The sequence below is a fragment of the Poromitra crassiceps genome, assembly GCF_964638095.1.
Source record: "Poromitra crassiceps genome assembly, chromosome: 4".
NCBI classification, from domain to species: Eukaryota; Metazoa; Chordata; class Actinopteri; order Beryciformes; family Melamphaidae; genus Poromitra; species Poromitra crassiceps.
Genome location: NC_139626.1, coordinates 62559848 through 62585121, shown reverse-complemented (window position 1 = coordinate 62585121; position 25274 = coordinate 62559848). Strand labels below are relative to the sequence as shown.

Below are 25274 nucleotides of genomic sequence, written 5' to 3'. Positions count from 1 at the left end.
CATTAGTCCCCCCCCCCCCCCCCCTTCCCACACACACACACACACACACCCAACCCATATCCCACTAGCCCAGTCATCCTCACAATTCTTTCAATGAGAGCTGTACTGGCAGGACAAAGTCAATAGGAGAGTCACTTTTACCGCAAAACACCAAAAGCCACCCCAACCAAGCACATCTGCCTATCATTTTTTTTTTTATTGTTTTCCATATATATATATATATATATTATATATATATAATATATATATAGATATTCTAAATTCTATGTTTTACTGTTTACGCTATTACTAATAACCAGAAAGTATCTAATAATGTGATGAATGAATCAATGAATAAACAAACAAACAATAAGATATAACAGTGAATTTGTAATAGTGCAACACAACATTGCACTTTTTTCTAAATCAAATGCTTCAATACAGAGTCAAAACAAATAGACTACATAAAAAGCAATACAGCCACAAAGTGCTGAATAAATTCTAGTCTTGGATCTGCTCATCAGGCTCTGAGAGAATTCGTTTAGTACAGAGTAGTTTACGCTTTTATTTTGAAGGCGGAAAGGGGAAATGCTACGTGTGAACCGACGCTGGTCTGTCGGTCTGCTTTCTGCTAGCGAACGCGCTAGCAAAGACGGTACAGTCAGTCCCTGCTCGTAGACTGCGCTGTGTGAAGCAGACCTCTCTGGATTAGAAAAGTAGGCTAAGTAGAGCGGTTTTGTATGGTTTTCTGATTAAAAAGCCTTCCATCTTGGTTCACACACCAAAAGTAGTAGTAGTAGAAGAGGCAGCGCTTCACGGAAGCGTGGAGCGGCTGGTGTGATGGTTTCCCCTGTTTACAAGGATGCCGAATAACTCCCTCTGTGAGGCGTTGCTTGAGAGTCACTTTGTTGATGCAGTGTTGCCAGATATATGGTGAGTTTCCACCCCCATTTGGTGCTCCAGAGGGCCAGCAAACTGGCAACCCCGCATTTTTTTTACACCGCAGTGAGGGACGGTCTGAGCAGGTTTTGACAGTGAATTATGTCCACCCCCCCCCCCCCCACACACACACACACAAACCCAACCCTTATCCCACTAGCCACCCTTCAAATCCCAACTTTACCTGGTTCCTATCCCCACTGTGACTACTGACTCACTGACTGAGTGTCCTGACTGACTGACTGACTGACTGACTGACCTGACTGACTGAGTGTCCTGACTGACTGCCTGACTCACTGACTGAGTGTCCTGACTGACTGCCTGACTCACTGCCTGAGTATCCTGACTGACTGAGTGTCCTGACTGACTGCCTGAGTATCCTGACTGACTGAGTGTCCTGACTGACTGCCTGAGTGTCCTGATTGACTGACTGACCTGACTGACTGAGTGTCCTGACTGACCTGACTGAGTGTTCTGACTGACTGCCTGACTCACTGACTGAGTGTCCTGACTGACTGACTGAGTGTTCTGACTGACTGACTGAGTGTCCTTCCTGACTGACGGACTGACTGCCTGAGTGTCCTGACTGACTGACTGACCTGACTGACTGAGTGTCCTGACTGACTACCTGAGTGTCCTGACTGACTGACCTGACTGACTGACTGAGTGTCCTGACTGACTACCTGAGTGTCCTGACTGACTGACCTGACTGACTGACTGAGTGTCCTGACTTTTCCATCCCCTGACCCCGGGCGGGGCCGCTGGGAGGAAAAATCAAGTGTCAATTGTGTATCATGCTGGACCTCCAGACTGCCAGGAGGAAGCAGTGGAAGTCCTGACCTGACCTGACCTGTAGGACACCTGCAGTGGAAGTCCTCACCTGTAGGACACCTGCAGTGGAAGTCCTCACCTGTAGGACACCTGCAGTGGGAGAGCCTGATTCCTCACCTTGCGTTTCTCCCTCAGCTTGGCCGCATCCTTGGGGTGGTTGAACCTGAACATGTTGGTCCGGCCCAGCAGGATAACAGCGCCTGCACAACACAAAAGGCAGGGCTCCACATTAAAGGCTTTTGCACACCAAGGCCGGATTTTGCGTCCCAAATTGTCGCACGTTTAAACTTTCGTCCGCCATTTAACGTTTTCGTAATAAGGTTCGATTTTTCGCCGTTTGTCGCATCAGTCAAAAGCCTTTTGCGAGCTGTGTGTGTCTGTGTTTAGGGGATAGAGACAGAGGAGCGGCCGAGTCCGAGTGGAGAGGCAGCGGCTCGCTCCACCTCAATGGCCCCTCCCCGCTCCCTCTCCCCGGGGAGCGGTGCCGCGGGCACCCGGCCACAGCGCACCACAGCCGGCTTGGTGAGGTGAAGGGGAGCACGGAGGCTCTCTCCAGTAGGATATGGTGACCACTCCACGACCTGCTGCCATGATCTTCCTTCTCCAGTCCACATCACCAGTGCTGCAGATGAGCCCCTGCTGCCTGTCAGTCATGTTGTAATGTGGATACAGGAGAGGACGAATATTTGTCTCGTATTGCGAATAGAACGACGAACATAATAATAAAACACATCAGACTCAGTGGGCAAGGTTTCTGTGTGAGACGATCCCCCCTCCCCCTGGATGACGGATTTAAAAAAAAATGCATACCGTTTTTTTTACTCTGTGTGCAAACTCCTGAAGGCTTGTCCGTTTTTCCGGGGCAAGTGGATTTTTTTGTAGGACAAGTGGAAGATAAATTGACTTGCCCCACCGGACAAGTTCAAAGTCCAGTGTTTCCCACACAGACTTTACTTGGGTGGGCCGCCTGCCCCGGTATATTAAAGACCACTCAAGTATATTTGACGAGCCACTTTTTTTTTAAATTCCGCTTTGTGAAACATGGCGCCAAATTTATCAGAATAACTGAGTGAATTGTGAAAAGTCTGTTCAAGATTCAAGATTCAGGTTTATTGAGTGTCCCAGAAGGGCAATTTGGTTTGCAGCGAGCGCAAGAAAAACCCACAGAGACATATAGGCACACATGACTAAAACAAAACATTAAAGTCCCTGGAAACCAGAAATATTTCTTTATTATTTAGCATTTTGAGTTCATCACATCACAGGACCCTATGTTAATAAGCTACCAGCCAAATTTGAACGATGATGAACGTTGCAAAGTATATAAATTTAGGTTTGACAGGTGTGGCAAAACGCATGAGATTTCATTATTTTTTAGAGTGTACTTTCTCCCGCGGAATGTGTGGGCGTGTCCGTCTGCAGCAGGGACATTTATCTCCTCCGAGAGAGAGAGCGCGAGAGAGAGGGGGGGGGGAGGGAAACGGAGAAAGAGATCAAGTTACACAGCACTTGCGAGTGTGTGTGTGTGTGTGTGTGTGTGTGTGTGTGTGTGTGTGTGTGTGTGAGAGAGCCACCAGCCTGTGTGTCTCTCGCTCTCTCTCACTAGTCGAGAGAGAGAGAGAGAGAGAGAGAGAGAGAGAGAGAGAGAGAGAGAGAGAAAAGCACATGGCCTGGCTGAAACCCGACACCTTGCTAATCTCACAAGCATAGCGCTTGGCAGACGCACACAGAGGGAGACGGACAGCAAGGGACGGGAGCGCTGTCACTGGGGGCAAAGAACGGACTTGCCATAGGTGGGTGCGGATTGCGCGCGTGTACAAAGGTTATATAGAGCTTATGACGTCATAAGCTCCTGCGTTTTAGCACCTCACGCACTGCTGTCTTCAATGAGGAAGTACTTTGTAGAATCTTGTAGAAAAGTGGCGATTTTAAGGCTTTGGGTTGAAAGTAATGTATAATAATTTCGGAGGCACAAAATTACTAACATAAGACCCTAAATAACATAGTTAGAACGTTTTTGTGGATTTTGGTTTCCAGGGACTTTAAAGCAAACACAAAGCAGCAGATTAAAAATGCACAACAATTCAAAGTGCAAGTAAGAGTAAACCAAAACAGATACAAAGTGCAACTAAACAGGCATAAATAGTTGAAGGTGCACATCAGTGCAAAGTGCAAGTAGATGCTACGGTGAGGCTAAGAAAGTGCCCTGACAGACTCTCAGCGCAACACATTACAAGAGAGATGCTACAATGTATCATTGTGTAATAAAACGCAATAAACCCATAAAACAAGAGACATTTCTGCAGGTTAAGATACATACTTCTATAAGGTAGGTTGTGTAACAACCAGTTGATAAGTTCATTTACATTGTAAATGACTGACGACCCCCCGGCTGTCCCCTGTCCCTCTCTTCCCCCATCACCTTGGACCGCCCCGGCTGTCCCGTGTCCCTCTTTTCCCTCACCTTGGTTGAGCTGGGACGGCTCGGTCACCTGGACTCCGTTCACCGAGCACTGGGCCCTGCCAAGCGGCACCAGAGTCACTGTGCCGTTCTGGTTCTCAAACAGGCAGTGTTCACTCCCCAGGTCCAGACCGTGAAGGACTGAGGTGGGGAGACACACAGACATGAGACCCACCTGCTCACTCACCAGCAACACTCAGCGTAGTAACATCATACGCTGCTTTACAGTAAGACAATAACACGATCAGATCGGTAAAATATGGAATATATGAGACAAATGCATGGATGAGAAAATAGGTTAAATATCAAAGACAAGATTTGTGTTTCAAGAAGTGACAGTGGCTCTCAACGTGGGGGGGGGGCACCGGGGGTACTTGAAAGCATCCTGGAGGCTCACCAGCAAATGAATGAATGAGATGAATTGTTAAACTCCATTATTTAATTTACAAGTACAATTATAGAATGTTCAATTGTAGAATCCTCTGTTATCTCTCTACCTACAATACACACAGTCTGTTATCTCTCTACCTACAATACACACAGTCTGTTATCTCTCTACCTACAATACACACAGTCTGTTATCTCTCTACCTACAATACACACAGTCTGTTATCTCTCTACCTACAATACAGACAGTCATAGAGTTCTGGACAAAATCATATCTGGTAAATATAGCCGCAAGCGGCGATGGGCGGGGTTCAAGCCTTGCGCAGATGACAAAGCTTCTGATTCTGACTAGGACATCCTCCTTGATATATCTGACAAGTTTCGCGATCATTGGACAAACAGGTGTGGAGTTAGAGCCTTTTTTATGTTAAGCAATGCCCATTTCTGGCGTTTATGGCGCCCCCTTTTGGTCGAATTGCACAAAATTTGACACACATGGTCTAGGATGGTCTCCGAAGACCTCCTGCAAGTTTCGTGAAGATTCCTTAATCGGTCATGAAGTTATGACAATTTAGCTGTGAGGCCACGCCCTCTCACAACTTTAACGATCAATATCTCCGAAACTAAAGTAGATTTCAAAAATTCCAAATTCAGGATTGTAGAGCTTGCTCCATAGATGCTTCCTGGGGATTCTGGTGCAAATCGGTGCAACGGTCTAGGAGGAGATGTCAAAAATGTGTTTTCCAAACTTTTCCAAATATCTCAAAAACTTTCCAGGCGGACATTGAGGGTCCTTATGGCAAATTTGTAGAGCAGGTCCACCTGAACATCTGGAAAAAAAAAGTTTGAAAATCGGACCAACGGCGTGGAAGTTATGGCCTTTAACGTAAAACCTTTGATTATAGCGCCACCTTCAGGCCGATTCGAAAAATCTTTTTTGAGCACCTACCAGCCAACAATATCTGTCATTGGGCCAAGTTTCAGGTCTCTACCATTTACCAACTCACGGGAATTTGCGTTGGGGCAGATGAACAACAAGAAGAAGAAGAAGAAGAATAATAAACCGGCACAAAAACAATAGGGTTTCAGCCCCTTCAGGGCTTGAACCCCTAATAATACAAGATATTCCTCGATTTGGGTCTGAGAGAGAAAATCTCATCAAACGGGGGGGACTGTGACACTGATGTGGACTAAATGATGGTCCTTGATATGAAAACCAATCAAGGTTTCCATAGGAGAAATTCAACATCTTTCGTGTTAAAAGGCAGAAAATAAAGTTGTTTCACCACCTTACAAAAAATATTGGTATTTGAGGTTTGAAATTGAATTTTTTTCAAACCCCAGTTTGATCCTTCTATCAATCAGTAAAAAATTGTACTCATACATTATCACATTTTAATAAACCTTAAACAAAATGCTCCTGCAGCTTAGTATATCCAAATGAAGGTGAGAAACTGATTTAATTATTACAACGTTTGGATTCATTTTCATTACAGGCCATGAGGGAACAACAACAAAAAGTATTTGTAGACTGGATAGTCACAGCCAGAAACTAAAAGAATTGTTCCCATATAAAATTGTACTACCGTAAATTCCGGACTATAAGCCGCACCGGTGTATAAGCCGCACCTGCAAAGTTGACTATTTTTTTCTTATATAAGCCGCACCGGACTATAAGCCGCGGGTGTTTTAATGGTTTTTTTTTTTTTTTTTTATTGTGTTTTAATGTTTAATTACCATATGTAAGGGTTCATGCACAGAGGGGATTGTCGGGAAAGAGATGGCTGTTTGAGGAAGCTCCCATTTATTAACATTTCAACAAAACAACATAACACAACACCACCTGTGTTGTTTTTTACAGTGCACACAGTGTCATACAGTGTCATACAGTGTGGTGAAAAGAGGGCAAGAGAGGAAATTAAAACTTATTATAGTTATATAGGATTTATAGTTAGAAAGAGTGCTAAAAAAGAGAGATTTTTTTTTTTTTTTGGAAAAAATCCATAGATAAGCCGCACCGTTATATAAGCCGCAGGGGCCAAAAAAGGCCAAAAAACGGGAAAAAAGGTGCGGCTTATAGTCCGGAATTTACGGTAGTTACTTTCTATGCCAGGGGTGCCCAACCTTTTTTGACGCAAGATCTACTTTTCAAGTAGCCAGCCTCCCGAGATCTACCAGTCCAGTTTCAACATCGCAAACGCACACACATCGTTTCCAGCCTGCAGTAACTAACCTCACAACACTTTCTCGTTGTCCCACAACCACTTGACATTAGGGCTGTGAATCTTCACTGGCCTCACGATTCGATTACGATTCAGAGGGCTACGATTTGATTCGATTACGATTATCGATGCATCTTAAATCGATGCATCACTTTTTTTCCCCAATAGACGATTTATTTTTTCTCACTTTCTTTTTTTGTGTGGCTACTTTCAAAATAAAAGTGCATTTGGAATTGCATTGTATTATGATCCATAATTAAAATAAACAACTGCATGTACTTCCATTATATTTTATTTGATTATTATTATTTTTTTTTTTTTTTATAATCGATTTTTGACGCGATCGACCTGGGGTCAGTCCGCGGTCGACCAGTAGACCGCGATCGACTGGTTGGGCACCCCTGTTCTATGCCAACTGTTATGTTTGGCTCAGTGGGCTAGCTCAGACAGGTTTGGCTCAGTGGGCTAGCTCAGACAGGTTTGGCTCACTGGGCTAGCTCGGTGGGCTCAGTGGGCTAGCTCGGGCTTTTACAGAGGCAGCTGTGGAAGTGATCCTAATATCACCTTTCATAACACTGACCGGAGCCCGAATTTTTATATAACTCAAGTGTTTAGAGTAAAACAGACGATAGAGAAGACTATGTTTTGGGGGTGATTGACAGGTCGTCTGCCCAGTGATCGCGCAGCTTGTCGATCACGGACCAATAGCAGGTGGAGCTGCGGCTCTGGGGAACCCCCCGTTTCGTGCCGTCTTCCGTGAGCTGCGCAAGGACCCAAAGCTGGCCACAGGCTACACTAGGCTTCCAAACGGGACTCCAACAAACAAATCGGTGAGCTACGTCTATATTATTTACTGTCGATGGTTTGGATATGAATGAAATCTTCACTCACTGATGTCCTGCTCTGTGGAGGCGTCGTCTCTGCCCACATACGTCCTGCCCTCCTGCTCAGAGGAACACACAGTCACACAACAGTTTCAACATTTTTAAATCATATAAAAAGTTGGTTGAAGACACTTTGTGGACGTAGTGCTTGTTGCTTCCTGAGGAAGGCTGGAATATACATAAATGCAGGGTTCCAACACATTTTCAATAACAAAAAAAATCCATACTTTTTCCAGAGCTTGATTTGTTTTGAGAATTTTGTCTGGTGTTCAATATGACTTAAGCAGCTTTGCCCTGCTAACTAGGACATATCACTGTATAGATGAAGATTGTTTTTCACAGCCACACATATCAGAACATGTGAGATGATTGGCAGGGTTCCTACACACTTTCCATTTTAAAACTCCATATATTTGCAGGCAGACCCTATGTTCTTGACTGGATGTGATGTTGGTGCAGACCCTATGTTCTTGACTGGATGTGATTTTGGTACATACCCTATGTTCTTGACTGGATGTGATGTTGGTGCAGACCATATGTTCTGACTGGATGTGATGTTGGTACAGACCCTATGAGGCCATTTACACCTGGCGTTAACATGCGTTTTCTGTGATCAGATTGCAATCAGATTGTATTTTATCACTTCAGCCTGATTCCATTTACACCTGGCGTTAACATGCATTTTCTGCAATCTGATTGCAATCTGATTGCAGAAATGGGTGTCCTCTCAATCCGCATACAGTTGCTGTATCCAGATTGAGAGGACACATTGCATTTACACTTGTGTTCAATGTGTACACATTGCATCACTGACCACCTCCGGAGGTGGTTTGGCCAATCAGATTGCAATCCATCTTCAATGCGTTTTGGGGGTATTTACACCTGGCATTTCAAGTGATAAAACACAATCTGATTGCAATCTGATCACAGAAAACACATGTTAACACCAGGTTCAAATGGCCTCTATGTTCTTGACTGGATGTGATTTTGGTGCAGACTCTATGTTCTTGACTGGATGTGATGTTGGTGCAGACCTTATGTTCTTGACTGGATGTGATTTTGGTGCAGACCCTATGTTCTTGACTGGATGTGATTTTGGTGCAGACCCTATGTTCTTGACTGGATGTGATTTTGGTACAGACCCTATGTTCCTGACTGGATGTGATTTTGGTGCAGACCCTATGTTCTTGACTGGATGTGATTTTGGTGCAGACCCTATGTTCTTGACTGGATGTGATTTTGATGCAGCCCCTATGTTCTTGACTGGATGTGATGATTTTGGTGCAGACCCTATGTTCTTGACTGGATGTGATTTTGGTGCAGACCCTATGTTGTTGACTGGATGTGATGTTGGTGCAGGGTATTTGATATAACGCATGCGCACAGCTGCTGGGTCATAAGAGCGTCCCTCTATCTTAACATTATTCTTCACAACAACAGTGTGTGGATGCAAAAAACGGACTCAAAGTGGGTCTATAACAACATGTGTGTATCGGACTTGAACCACAACATTTTCAATATATATATATATTTTTCAAATTCCTAAACTTCAAGAGGTGGAAACGATCAAATTAATTTCTAATTTCCAGAGCTGCATAGGAACCCTGTAAATGGGTCATGTGATTTCCTGCGGCTCTGACCTTCAGGTGGTAGAGGATGATGCCGGTGCTGAGCAGGTCGTCGTCGATGCCTATGAGGTGCGGCAGCTCCGAGTCCAGAACCACCCCGATCCCCTCCTTCCTCAGAGCCAGAGTCTCCTCCTACAGAGGACACCAGGTTAATTATGTATATATATATTTTCTACCTTAATATACAAGCTTTGTAATCATTTTGATGGTACAGTGACTTCTAATAGGGAGAATAACGGCTCTGTCATTCCCACAGCGCCCTCCGAAGGCCTGTTCCCTGCACTATGGATTTTCGGTGTCTGCCTCCTGGAGCGGCTTGACAGTGTCAAGTTGCTGGGATTTTTTCAGTCCATTTCCTGCGCAGCCCCTTCAAATTAAAAGTTTTCCACTGGCACACTAACAGGATGCTTTTATTGTGAAATATGTATAGGAAATGAAACGTGTTTCGCTTGCTAGCTTGGTTAGCGGCGGGATTAGCTACTTCTCTCACTGAAACAAGTCGAGACAACAACCTTTGGGGATATTTGGGAATATTTGAGTCAACTCTGCTAGTTGGTTGGAATAGTCCACAAAATATGTTGGTACACAAAAACACTCTTATTGACATTGCATATCTGGTCATAGGGATGGGGCCGATCCGATCAAATATCGGTATCGGGTGCCGATATTGGCACTAATTCACGGATCGGATCGGAAATCGGGGATTTTTTTTTTTTTTTTTTTGCTATTCCAGCGCGGGCCGTAATTTGCCAATGTATAATAGTATCCTTCTTTGCCTTGTATATTTTCTTAATTTTGTCTGCTTTTTGCAAAGTATATTAAAAAAAAAATCTTTAATTGGCCAAATCTTTGCCTATACTGTATATTCAAGAAAAATATCGGTATCGGCAGATATCCAAATTCAGGTATGGGAATCGGATCGGAAGTGAAAAAATGTGGATCGGTGCATCCCTATTTGGTCACAGCTATTGCAAATTTGCACTTGTTTCTTTAAAACCTGCAACAGATCTCTGAGCATACAAGCTGTTTAACAGCAACGCCGCACTTTACTCACAGGAGGAGGCTGCACTAGGGCTGTTGCAAACACCGCGATATGGCAATACTGCGCTATAGACAAGTCAACCGCAGTGGACGGCAAGCAACCACGCTATGTTCATGTTTTTTCGCTTCGTTTCTTCATGATCCACTGGCTGAACAGCTTTGTCTATTAATAGACCTGTGGCGACATTGGTGCTCGGTCTCACCTTCAGGATGTTCTGGGTCTCGTTCCATTTGTTGGTCCACTCCTTGGTCAGCTCCAGAACCTGAGAGAAACAGACACAAGCCGCTCGCTCAGAGCAAAACTCTGCACCACAGCTGACACAGGAAATACAACGGCACGTTTTCAGAACGATCATATCAACTTTTCATCGTAACATTTGTCTTGTTTGACGCTGCAGTCTGGACTTTCTTGAGTGTGTCTTGTAGATGGATGGACACACGCATTCCTAACATCCAAACTACACTCAAAGCAATAATCTGTCGTTTTCAAATAGATAAATAACGTCCATTTTGCTTCTCTCTATTACCGACAAGTTATTACTTAAACAGTGATTCATCCTCGTATGAGCAACAGAACGGCCTTTCTATCTGAAGTCCTTCTGGTATTTTCGTCTGTACCTTGAGCCACCAGCAGCAGACTGCCGACTGCTTTATAGTAATGAGTTCAAATTCTCTTGATTTCAGCATCTTAAATGTGAATAATGTTCTGCTTTGTTTACTCCTCTATGACAGTCAACTGAAGATCTTTGAGTTGTGGACAAAACAATGTGAGGACGTCATGTTGGCCTTTGGGAAACGACATTTTTTAGACCAACTAATCGCCTAATCGAGAAAAATAATCGACAGATTCATAAACAATGAAAATAATGGTTAGTTCATGTAAACATAAACATGAGACAGACAGGAGACTTACTCTGGCTTCGTTCTGCTGCAGCTTCTCCTCCATGCTCAGAGCGGTGGGAGAGTCCAGCAGAGCAATCTGACAAGTAAACACACGGGTCACACACACACACACACGCGCACACGCACGCACGCACGCACACACACACACACACACACACAGAATGTTCTTACAGGAACTAAACAGGGATTTGTCTCGGTGACCAACATGGAGGAATGTTCATACTGAGTTAAAGTCAGAGCGATCTCAACACGCACACACGTATTTCTACACTTCCTACTTATACTATCACATATAAACTATCACATATATACTATCACATCTATATACTATCACATATATACTATCACACATATACTATCACATCTATATACTATCACATCTATATACTATCACATCTACCGTATATACTATCACATGTATACTATCACATGTATACTATCACATGTATACTATCACATGTATACTATCACATGTATACTATCACATGTATACTATCACATGTATACTATCACATATATACTATCACACATATACTATCACATATATATACTATCACATATATATACTATCACATATATATACTATCACATATATATACTATCACACATATACTATCACACATATACTATCACTACTATCACATATATACTATCACATATATACTATCACACATATACTATCACATATACTATCACATATATACTATCATATATACTATCACATATATACTATCACATATATACTATCCCATGTATACTATCCCATGTATACTATCCCATGTATACTATCCCATGTATACTATCACATGTATACTATCACATGTATACTATCACATGTATACTATCACATGTATACTATCACATGTATACTATCACATGTATACTATCACATATACACTATCACATATACACTATCACATATACACTATCACACGTATACTATCACACGTATACTATCACACGTATACTATCACACGTATACTATCACACGTATACTATCACACGTATACTATCACACGTATACTATCACATGTATACTATCACATATATACTATCACATATACTATCACATATATACTATCACATATATACTATCACATATACTATCACATATATACTATCACATATATACTATCACATATACTATCACATATATACTATCACATATATACTATCACATATAGTGTGATACCAGCTCAGTGGCCTTGTGGTCTGAGTGTCCGCCCTGAGACTGGGAGGTTGTGAGTTCGATCCCCGGCCGAGTCATACCAAAGACTATAAAAATGGGACCCATTGCCTCCCTGCTTGGCACTCAGCATCAAAGGGTTGGAATTGGGGGGTTAAATCACCATGTGATTCCCGAGCGCGGCGCACGCTGCCGCTCACCGCTCCCCCAGGGGATGGGTCAAATGCGGAGAACAAATTTCACACATTGTGTGACAATCAGTGGGACTTTACCTTTACCTTACATATATACTATCACATATAAACTATCACATATATACTATCACATATACTATCACATATATACTATCACATATATACTATCACATATATACTATCACACATATAATATCACATATATACTATCACATATATACATATATACTATCACACATATACTATCACATATATACTATCACATATATACTATCACACAGCCCCAGGTTGGTATCGCCTACATTAGTTAACCCTTTACTGGCTGGTTTTGAGACCTTTTTGACGAGAATTGGTCATTTTTACTGGGTGATTCTTTTTTTAAATAAATCTCCCGGGACTAATCGCAGGGTTGCCAACTCACACACTTCTGGTGGGTGACACACTTTGCACCTTCAATCTCACGTGCGCGCGCTGCTGCGGTTGCCCGTCGCCGCATGTCCAGAGCAGCAGCAGTGTCTCTCTCTCCCCCCTCTCTCTCTCTCGTTCTTTCTCTCTCTCTCTCTCTCCCTCTCGTTCTCATTTTCGCTCTCTCTCTCCACCTCTCTCGTTCTCTCTCTCTCTCCCTCCCTATCGCGGGGGCGTGCCTAAAGTAGGGCTGTCCCAAACGATTATTTTCTTATCGATTAATCTAACGATTATTTTTTCGATTAGTCGATTAATCTAACGATTATTCTTTATTTAATTTTTTTATTACCGTAAATTCCGGACTATAAGCCGCGGCTTTTTCCCCGTTTTTTGGCCTTTTTTGGCCCCTGCGGCTTATATAACGGTGCGGCTTATCTATGGATTTTTTCCAAAAAAAAAAAAAAATCTCTCTTTTTTAGCACTCTTTCTAACTATAAATCCACTTCTGTTTTAATTTCCTCTCTTGCCCTCTTTTAACAACATAACATAACATAACATAACACAACACAGGTAAGCAGAAAGAAAAAGACGAAAGAAAGAAAGAAGCAATCACCGCCATGAATGAGGAAATGACTCACCTGCTGGAGGCTGGAGATACACGGCTTGGGCTAAACTTTTACTCCGTGAAACACTATCGATTAAGTCCGACATCGCTCAGAGGTTTGAGCAGCTTGAAAACAAGTTTGAAAACGTGCAGAAGTCCATCCACTCACTCACTAAAGAAAATAATGCAACCGTGAAGAGTTTCTAATGCGGAAAAGCGCATCAGCGCACTGGAGGACAAAAACAACACAGTGAGTCCGAAAGTGGATAAAATGCAAAAACATCGAAACGCTGCACACGCAGGTTGATGACTTAATCAGCAGGAGTAAAAGAAATAACATTCGCCTGATCAATGTAAAAGAGGGAGCTGAGATTGGTGACATGGACGCTTTCGTGGCAAAATCCTGTGTTACATCCTGGACCTGAAGGAAGGCGAGAAACCACCAGAGGTGGACAGGGCACACCGGGCGCCTCGGCCACGTCCAGACCCCGGCCTGCCACCGAGGGCCATCTTCATCTGCCTACTCCGCTGGCCCGACCGTCAACTCATCCTCCAGGCTGTGGGGAAGAAGCCCCTCACCTGGGAGGGTACGCGCTTTTTCGTCCGGCAGGACCTCTCCGCGTTGGTGCAACAGAAACGCGCAACATACAACAGCATCATCGAAAAGGTTAAAGTCAATGGATATCGCTTTGGCGTACTGTACCCAGCGAGACTCGTCATAACCATTGATGGACAGCGGCGGAACAAGAGCTCAAAGTGAAACTGCCGAATATCTTTTGAGTTGGACTGGTCAATAGTACTGTGAGTAACTAAAATAAAAAAATAAAAAACGGAATTCTCTCTTCTTTAGCACTCTTTCTAACTATAAATCCACTTCTGTTTTAATTTCCTCTCTTGCCCTCTTTTCACCACACCGCGGACACTGTGTGCACTGTAAAAAAAACAAAAAATACCATTAAAACACCCGCGGCTTATAGTCCGGTGCGGCTTATATAAGAAAAAAATAGTCACCTTTGAAGGTGCGGCTTATAGACCGGTGCGCCTTATAGTCCGGAATTTACGGTATATAACAATAAATTTACCCAAAACAAATAAATAACCAAAAACTTCTCAATTTCAGTATTTTATTTAACCATCTCATTCTCGTTTGGGGAAAAACTCTTCTACACTGCTTTGCTTCCTGAATAGAGAGAGAAATAATAATATAATACTGTAGGGACATATTTAAAATTAGTCTAAGTCTAATTTCCATGTCTGTTATTATGATATGATCATATGAATTATTATTATTATTAATATTAATCTTATTATTATAATAGATAGTGCCTGCCTATTTGTCAGTTGCCTGCTCTCATCACAAAAATACTGGACCACCTGATGAGGAGGATCAGTATTTTTACAGGACATGGATTTATTTAATCACTGGAGTAATGTGCATTGTGCAGCTAACTCAGCCAAATGTATGTTTGCATCAGTGTGGGGGTAAGGAAATAAATAATACAAACAATTTACAGACTAACAGTCACAGACTGTAACAAAGGTCTGTAACGTTAGTTTTGATCTCATCTTACATGGCCGTGAACCCAAACAGAAGAATGTAAACAGCCGAATAGCACTGTTAGTGTTAAATGATGCACGCAGTAAATTAACGTGAGCAGCAACAGACTAACAATGGTCTGTAACGTTAGTTTAATCAATTTTCTACATGTTAGCCGTGAAAGCAAACGGAAATATGTACGTTAACGTTAAACGGCCGAATAACACCGTTAAATGGTTAAATATGTTATGTTCGCTGCGGTGCAGAAATGACTACTTTCTCCGGCCATCGGCCATGTTTTGTGACGATTGTGACGCGTCGAGGCACGTAGCGTGCGTTGACGTAATTAAAAAATTGATACACCATAGTATCGCGATATTTTGCCTGACGATATTGTATCGATATTTGGATGCCAAACATCGATATTGCAAAAGAAAAATATATATATTTTTTTTTTGCAGGCTAGGCCACCGGGCTACTATAAACTTTAGTTCCAAGGCCATGCAGCAGTAAACAAAGGGTAGCATATTTTCATTTTGTTTTAACAGTAACAGTTTTGTCATAACAGTAATTTACAAATTCCCCAGTTACTGAATGGGCTCAGGGCTGCACAAGATGTTTTGTGTAAGTGAGGTTGCATTGTTCAAAAACTACCTAAGTACAGTAGTCCACACACATCCAGTTAAGGTGGACTGTAAGTAGACTGTAACAAACAGTTCAGTTTGTCAGGTGCATGCAAATATGACATGACTTTATGAAAGTTGTTGGTCTGTCTACTTGACAATGTTGCTGCAATAAAATGGTTGAAGTCAGATGTACAGACTGGAAAATTGTTCTTATATAAACCAGTTCAATCAGGAGAGGCCAGTTGGTAGGATTAGACAAACTTTATTTAGCAATCGGCGTGCATGGCAAATGCTTTGGCGCTTGACTCCATTGGCCAACTATGGTCTGGAGACCTCACTTCAATCAGGAGAGGCCAGTTGGTAGGATTAGACAAACTTTATTTAGCAATCGGCGTGCATGGCAAATGCTTTGGCGCTTGACTCCATTGGCCAGTGGCGCTGCTCTTGAGGCAGAGGAGGGCGCCTGCATGGGCTAGGAGATCCCCCAAAAGGAAGATCTGATTACCGGAGGTTAATTGAGATCTGCAGGCGCCAGTAGTTGATTGCACTATTCCGGCCTTCGACCTTTTTTGCGGCTTACAGCTATTAGCGGCTGGCGCTCCCAACTCGGTCGGGCCTTCGATCTTGCTTTTCCTGCCTTCGACCTTTTTAGCGACTTACAGCTATTTGCGGCTGGCGCTCCCAACTCGGTCGGGCACCTCGTGATAGCGCTTCCCGGCTTAGCCTACCTGGCCGCCTTGGCGCTTCACGATTGTACTTTTCCTGCCTTCGACCTTTTTAGCGACTTACAGCTATTTGCGGCTGGCGCTCCCAACTCGGTCGGGCACGTGATAGCGCTTCCCAGCTTAGCCTACCTGGCCGCCTTGGCGCTTCACGATTGTACTTTTCCTGCCTTCGACCTTTTTAGCGACTTACAGCTATTTGCGGCTGGCGCTCCCAACTCGGTCGGGCACCTCGCGATAGCGCTTCCCAGCTTAGCCTACCTGGCCGCCTTGGCGCTTCGCGATTGTACTTTTCCGGCCTTCGACCTTTTAGCGGCTAACGGCTATTTGCGGCCGGCGCTCCTAACTCGGTCGGGCCTTCGATCTTGGTACATTAGAGTTTAGCTTGGCGCTTCCCGGCTTGGCCTACTTGGCTGCCTTGGCGCGACTACCCTGACTTTTTGCTCTCTCTTTCTCTTTCCCCCCCAAGCTTGACTCCATTGGCCAGTGGCGCTGCTCTTGAGGCAGAGGAGGGCGCCTGCATGGGCTAGGAGATCCCCCCCCCGTGGGGGATCAGGAGTCAAGACTCGTTGGTGGTGGACTGGGGAGGTGGGTGGGGCAAAACAACGCTTCGGGGCCGGCTTCAAGGGAGATGGACTGCCGTGGGCTGCTGCTGCTATGATCGGCCAGAGAGAGAGAGGTGACGTACAACCCTTGCTATATATATGAGGATTAACTGACGTCATGTTTGACGTCATGGCAGACGTCATACTAGGATTTTTTGACCACGTTGAGATCGGATTACGCGTGAGTGGCCTTCTGCTTGAACTATGGTCTGGAGACCTCACATGTTGACAAAGTTTTTCTTTGGGGACATCATTTGCAGTTGAAAAAGTAAGAAATCGCAATATATCGAAATATCGCAATATTAAATATATCGCAATATTCAATACATCGCAATATCGGCGATATCGCAATATCGGCGATATCGCAATACTATCATATCGTGACTCAAGTATCGTTTTAGTATCGTATCGTGGGCATCTGGTGATTCCCACCCCTAATCGGCAGTGATGCCAACTCAGAAATAAGCATTGCGCACCAATAGACCTTATCTGATTGACGTAACTCACGTACGGGCACGCCCACCGCCGCCGTGTTGTCGACATAACGCTGCAGCTCTCAAGTGACAGCCTATGTAAGAGCAGCGTTTATAGGAAGCTAGCCGCCGTTAGCGTTACCTGTATCGTTCCTGTTGTGTTCGGATGGTGACCTGCGTTACACACGGCTGTAGTAATGACAGCAATAAAGTCCCCGTGGTTTGTTTCTATCTCTACCGTCCACAGACGTGAAGGGAGCGAGACGGAGGATACGTCAGCAGCACAGGAGATGTGTGGATAGTTAGGAGAGACAGGTGAAACTTTCTGACAGCTCCTCACAGCAAAGTCTGTTCACCTCGTTTTTTCTTTTGTTTATTATTGCAGGCATTAACGGCAGCATACAAATAACAACTGTGGGGTTTTTATTGCTGTCATCACCATCGCTATTTTGTAATGGAACAGAAACTAGTTACTAGTAGTGCTGTGTGCGTGCAGGACGGTATGTCAACAATATGGCACCGTCCAGGGTTAGCGAATAAGGTCTATCAGAGAGTAATGTAATTAAGATGCTTTTCGACCATAATAATGTATGTTCGCCTGTCATCTCTGTCACAGATTATATACAGTACCGGTCGATCTCAAAGTGGGGTCCGGGGACCCCCAGAGGTCCTTGAAGGGGTTCCAGGGGGTCCCCAGCAAAAAGGGTGATAATGTATTTTCACTTCTATCCATTGCCTATGTAACACAACACCATTACAGAATGTATGACTATTTTGTATTTTGGTCATGGGTTTCATACCTGTATACCTGTATCTATCATGTTCTGTAATAAAACATCTAAATGCAAAAAGTCTTATCAGATGGGGGGGGGGCCTGGGACAAACTCTTATCAATGGGGGTCCGTGAAGGGGTCCTTGATATGAAAAGTTTGAGACCCACTGACAGACTATTATACTGTGCAAACTGCAAACCATTTGTTGACGTTCATTCTATATTAGAGGCTACTAGCCGAGGCTACTTAGATTTTAAACCTTGGAACATGTTTTGGCAATACTGTACTTAAATATGCTCATGCCAGAAGAGAAAAGGAGGAGGTAGGAGATATTCATTCATGCGTTCCATAAGGACAACTGACATCACTGCATGTATCATAAACCTCCTCTTCCTCTCTGTGTGTGTGTGTGTGTGTGTGTGTGTGTGTGTGTGTGTGTGTGTGTGTGTGTGTGTGTGTGTGTGTGTGCGTGTGCAAAGCTGCATACATGTTTTAACACATTCACTGCCACCAGTTTTTTTTTTACTGTAGGTAGCTTCTGCCAAGGTTTTTTTTTGAGGATTCTGGCTCATCTTTCAAGAGCCGAGGATTATTTTCTGCTAAGATTTTGTGAACACAAAATATCTCAAAAGAACTAATAGAATGTGTGCTTTCTCTGTCTAAAAGAGTTAGTTTGTAGAGTTAGTAGTTATGTAGGCATTAGCAGTTGAATACAGCATGGTTTCAGCGTCTGAAAATTTAAGCTGAGATAAATGGCTTTTTGTGAAATTCGATAGAACAGTCACTTTAACCATTTATTTTTGGCATCAGTAAGACGTCAGACATCTAAACAATAGTTTTGAACAGTAATTTCCTCCATAACAGCAGGAAACCCCCCTCTCCTTCAAACTCCTCCCTCCGTGTGTGTTCTCCTCCTTCCTCCGTGGCTGCATCGGGTGTGAGACAAGCGAGTTGCTGTCTGTGCTGCCTGGCTGCCCCTCGTCGGGCGAGCCTGGATGGGCTCGCTCGTTTCTTGGGGTTTCGGTTGAGAGCTTTGATGAAGCTTTTGCGATTCTGGTCTTATTTATGCTGCGTGTTTCAAAGTGTGTTGCACCCATAATCTATTATGCAAATTTGCAATCCCCCACCGCCAGCTCCCAGCGCGAAAGCGAAAGCGTTTTCGCCAATCCATTTTCATGAGAATGGCTTCCTCACGCGGCTGTTTTTTCTTGGCTTTCTCTCGTCTGGAGAGCACTGTCGCCACTTAGTGGGTCGGTAAAATAGATTATACACATTCAATACCTCCCATATTTTTATAGGAGATGTAAAAGGGGTTGATCGACGCCCCACCGTCAAAATTTTTTTTTTTTTTTTTTGGACGAGATATCTCGTCCACGGCAGTCAACCGTTGGTTTCTGCTTGACGAGATATCTCGTCGACGGCAGTGAACGTGTTAAGTGTGCATGCCATCAAAGTCTCGCTCCAGCCAGGTACCCACAGTTGGCAACCCTGTAATCGACTAGTCGGCTACTTTCTGGGAGTAGTCGAAGACTACTAAAATGCCCTAGTGGTGAATGCGTGAATAGTAGGGGGAGGAGTAAAATGAGTTGAGAGGAAATAAAAACACCAAAATACTATAATAGCATGAAAAACGGAGGGTATAAAAAGCGTGTGGGTGGTGGCTACCTGGTTCCCCTGCAGCAGCAGAGCTTTGAGCCGGGCGATCTCGGCGCGCAGCTCGCGGATCAGCCGCACGTTGCCGTCCTCGTTGATGGTGGGCTTGTTGATGATGTTCTTGGCTCGGTTGGCGTAGCGGAGCGTGCTCAGTGTCTCCCCGTAGTTCACGTCAGCCGGGGAAACAGCTGCCACAGAGAGAGGACACATGACACTGCATCAGCTGTTTGTCACAGAGAGGACACATGACACTGCATCAGCTGTTTGTCACAGAGAGGACACATGACACTGCATCAGCTGTTTGTCACAGAGAGGACACATGACACTGCATCAGCTGTTTGTCACATAGAGGACACATGACACTGCATCAGCTGTTTGTCACATAGAGGACACATGACACTGCATCAGCTGTTTGTCACAGAGAGGACACATGACACTGCATCAGCTGTTTGTCACAGAGAGGACACATGACACTGCATCAGCTGTTTGTCACAGAGAGGACACACGACACTGCATCAGCTGTTTGTCACATAGAGGACACATGACACTGCATCAGCTGTTTGTCACAGAGAGGACACACTACACTGCATCAGCTGTTTGTCACAGAGAGGACACACTACACTGCATCAGCTGTTTGTCACAGAGAGGACACATGACACTGCATCAGCTGTTTGTCACATAGAGGACACACTACACTGCATCGGCTGTTTGTCACAGAGAGGACACACTACACTGCATCAGCTGTTTGTCACAGAGAGGACACATGACACTGCATCAGCTGTTTGTCACATAGAGGACACACTACACTGCATCAGCTGTTTGTCACAGAGAGGACACACTACACTGCATCAGCTGTTTGTCACAGAGAGGACACACTACACTGCATCAGCTGTTTGTCACAGAGGACACATGACACTGCATCAGCTGTTTGTCACAGAGAGGACACATGACACTGCATCAGCTGTTTGTCACAGAGAGGACACACGACACTGCATCAGCTGTTTGTCACAGAGAGGACACACGACACTGCATCAGCTGTTTGTCACAGAGAGGACACATGACACTGCATCAGCTGTTTGTCACAGAGAGGACACACTACACTGCATCAGCTGTTTGTCACAGAGATGACACATGACACTGCATCAGCTGTTTGTCACGGAGAGGACACACAACACTGCATCAGCTGTTTGTCACAGAGAGGACACACTACACTGCATCAGCTGTTTGTCACAGAGAGGACACACTACACTGCATCAGCTGTTTGTCACAGAGAGGACACACTACACTGCATCAGCTGTTTGTCACGGAGAGGACACATGACACTGCATCAGCTTTTTGTCACAGAGAGGACACACTACACTACACTGCATCAGCTGTTTGTCACAGAGATGACACATGACACTGCATCAGCTGTTTGTCACAGAGAGGACACATTACACTGCATCAGCTGTTTGTCACAGAGAGGACACATGACACTGCATCAGCTGTTTGTCACGGAGAGGACACATGACACTGCATCAGCTGTTTGTCACAGAGAGGACACACTACAGTGCATCAGCTGTTTGTCACAGAGAGGACACACTACAGTGCATCAGCTGTTTGTCACAGAGAGGACACATGACACTGCATCAGCTGTTTGTCACAGAGAGGACACATGACACTGCATCAGCTGTTTGTCACAGAGAGGACACACTACACTGCATCAGCTGTTTGTCACAGAGAGGACACATGACACTGCATCAGCTGTTTGTCACATAGAGGACACACTACACTGCATCAGCTGTTTGTCACAGAGAGGACACATGACACTGCATCAGCTGTTTGTCACAGAGAGGACACACTACACTGCATCAGCTGTTTGTCACAGAGGACACATGACACTGCATCAGCTGTTTGTCACAGAGAGGACACATGACACTGCATCAGCTGTTTGTCACAGAGATCAGGTCATTCTTATTTGCACTATAATTCCATAATCATAAGTAACACAATGACAGAATTATGACTATTTGCCTCATACATACACTATGCTACACATTGATGCTTATTACAGAAAGTATATAAAAAACCCATGACCAAAATAGTCATTGTGTTACTTATGATTATGAATGGAAATATAGCAAAGATAAATTACCCTCCTTTTGGCTGGGGACCCCCTGCAACCCCCTCAAGGACCCCTGGGGGTCACCAGAGCCCCATTTGAGAACCACTGGTTTAGGGGACCTTGACGTGAAAAGGTTTGAGAAGCACTGGTGTGTGAAACCCATGAGCAAAATAGTCATACATTCTGTCATTGTATTACTTATGGATAGAATTAGAGTGAAAATAAATTATTCTCTGCGGATCTCCTGGAACCCCCTAACGGACCCTACTTTGAGAACCCTAGTCACCTCAGTTATTTTGGAGAAGGCTGACATGGACCCTAGCTAACTCACTGTGCGTTATGTGGATGAACAAACTGGTGTTTCGACTGAGATGAGGGTGAGTAAATATTAACATTTTTGGGTGAAGTAACAGGAGTGACTCACTGGCGATCATGATGGTCTTGGAGTTTCCTCCCAGACTGTCTTTGAGCAGCCAGGTGAGGACCGAGTCTCTGTAGGGGACGAACACGGACTTCTTCTTCAGGTTGCTGGTCTGTCCACTGGACAGGTCCGCTGCACAGAGACACAGCAGCCACCACATATCATGTCCACTGACGCATGGAAATACACATGTCAAACAGATAACAATTCTGACTATCGCTTTCTTACAGGCTTAACACCAACGCACCACAGATATATAGACAAAGACATTTATGTTCATATGCGAATGTCTGCAAACGTTTTCTTTTCTTTTTTACATTTTCTTTTATATTTATTTTAGGTGGAAGACTTAATGCAGAACTTAATACATCTATATTGTCATCATATTGTCTGTCATCTATATTTTACTTAGGTATACCAAAACATATGCTTGATGCGACTTGAAATAGAAAATGTTTTTTTTTGCCACTTTCTTAACCCATAACTTAATATGCCATCTGTTTCATTTGAACATTGTAGATTTAGAAATCTTACCAATTAGGGCTCAGCAATATATCATGATGAGATAATGATGTGGATATTATGGTGATACACTTTTTTGTTTTCTGAATGAATGATGATAAAAGCAAGTGCTGGTTCATGCTCCTCACAAACTGAGATTTGAATCAAATAAGGGAATATTATCTGAACATTACAGATCATACTTTATAGTTCTAAATATTAATAAGTAATAAGTATTTGTATGGTTTAATTAGATATATTCAATATTGTTTTGCTCTCCTTATCACTTGTTGTGTTTTATTGTAATCGTTATTCTTCTTGTGTCTTATTTTTAAGTAAAGCACTTTGTAACTTTGCTTAGAGCTATGAAGTTGTTATGACTGGTTATGATCATGTGACCTTGTCAGGCAGCTGGACTCGCGAGATCACGATTGCGTGAGAAATCCATCTTGCGACGCTCCAAGCCCCCAGCAGGGGGCCGGACCAATCAGCGTCCAGAGGCAGCTAGGGGCGGGATTTAGGTGTGATGACAGTGAGAAGCGAGCCTGTGATAGACAGATGGTTAATCCAATCCCCTCCCAGGTATTCTTTTGAACGCGCCCGCCCTTTTCTAAACCCTTTCCAAAGACAAGTTCCAGATGCTTCTGTGTAACAAACCCTCCGGCAGTGTCAGGTTTTTTATTTTATTTTATTATTTTTTGGGGGCATTTTTGCCTTTATTTAGACAGGACAGTAGGCAGACAGGAAAGGTAGAGAGAGAGAGAGAGAGAGAGAGAGAGAGAGAGAGAGAGAGAGAGAGAGAGAGAGAGAGAGAGAGAGAGAGAGAGAGAGAGAGAGAGAGAGGGGATGACATGCGGCAAAGGACCTCGGGTTGGATTTGAACCCGCGTCGGCCACGCGAAGGACTGAGCCTCCGTCAGTTTTTGCAAGTCCAAGTCAAGTCTCAAGTCTTTGGTCACAAGTCCAAGTCCAAGTCAAGTCTCGAGTCTTTGGTGACAAGTCCAAGTCCAAGTCAAGTCTCAAGTCTTTGGTCACAAGTCCAAGTCCAAGTCAAGTCTGAGTCTTTGGTGACAAGTCCAAATCAAGTAAGTCTCAAGTCTTTGAGAGGCAAGTCCAAGTCAAGTCTCGAGTCCCTATCGAGTACCCTATCATCTGCTGGATGCCATCCGGTCTGCTTAGAACACTGCATAGCTAAAACTAAGGAATTCAAAGCATGTAGTGTATTATCCTCACTCCTTTATCTATTAGAATACAGTAGCAGCAATGAATAGAGATGACATTAGTACACTGCATGAAAAACCTGATTTCCGGGCAAGTAAATTACCGCATACAGACTCAATATGCGGACACTATGTGGTACTTTCCTCCACTTTGCCACAAAGTGCCACAAAGACCTGCAAAGTGGATCTGTTTGCAGTTGTGCAAAAGTCTCGGAAAGTACACATAAAAAAATAAAAAATAAAAATAAAGATTGTTCACAAGTCCCAAACCTTCAAGTCCAAGTCAAGTCTCAAGTCTTTGAAGACGAGTCTCAAGTCAAGTCTCAAGTCACTGTGTGTGTGACTTAAGTGCGACTCAAGTCCAAGTCTCAAGTCTCAAGTCCCCATCTCTGTCATACGCGTGCAGGTGAGCCACCAGGACGCACGGCACCGTCAGGTTAATGATGGTGATTATGGTTATGAGTAGGGGTGGGACAAAATATCGATACTCACGGTATCGCGATATTTCCACTTGCGATACGTTATCGATACACTGGCACCAAGTATCGATATGTTTATTTAATTTTTTTTTTTTTTTTTTTATAAACAGGCAAAAATATTATGCTGTGTGTGGTAGTTCAAACATAGTTTCAAGTTGACGTTTATTTATGTTTGTAGTTGAAACAAAAACATAAATACTGTAGGCTACATGAATGGAAATGTTTGATCATTAATATCTACTTTTAGAAATTATATAGGTAGGTAGGTTATATAGGTTTTCTTGTTTTAATAATAATAATAAAAAGACTTAATGTGTAACTTTTCCTCCGTGGTATCGAAAATGGTATGAGTGAGTGAGTGAACTCTGAGAGAGTTCATGTCAATTCTGCTAATAAATACATAATACCTGCTTCTTGCCTTTTAGGGGTATTTTTTTCTCTTCAGTTACACAGGTATCGTGATGTATCGTCTTCCAATATATCGATTATCACAGTAT

The 25274-nt window shown here is 43.6% G+C and overlaps 1 protein-coding gene across 1 annotated transcript in view; it reads right to left on the bottom strand.

Annotated features, from left to right (window-relative positions):
- Nucleotides 1–25274, bottom strand: part of kif16ba (kinesin family member 16Ba) — a 97705-nt gene that overhangs the window by 50037 nt on the left and 22394 nt on the right. Inside the window, exons 9-16 of the mRNA XM_083636018.1 lie at nucleotides 22582–22710; nucleotides 20066–20241; nucleotides 11286–11351; nucleotides 10576–10635; nucleotides 9344–9463; nucleotides 7711–7762; nucleotides 4214–4351; nucleotides 1867–1949 (exon numbers count right to left, since the gene is read on the bottom strand). Coding sequence (XP_083492144.1) covers nucleotides 1867–1949; nucleotides 4214–4351; nucleotides 7711–7762; nucleotides 9344–9463; nucleotides 10576–10635; nucleotides 11286–11351; nucleotides 20066–20241; nucleotides 22582–22710 — 824 coding nt within the window. The remainder of the gene's footprint in view (nucleotides 1–1866; nucleotides 1950–4213; nucleotides 4352–7710; nucleotides 7763–9343; nucleotides 9464–10575; nucleotides 10636–11285; nucleotides 11352–20065; nucleotides 20242–22581; nucleotides 22711–25274) is intronic.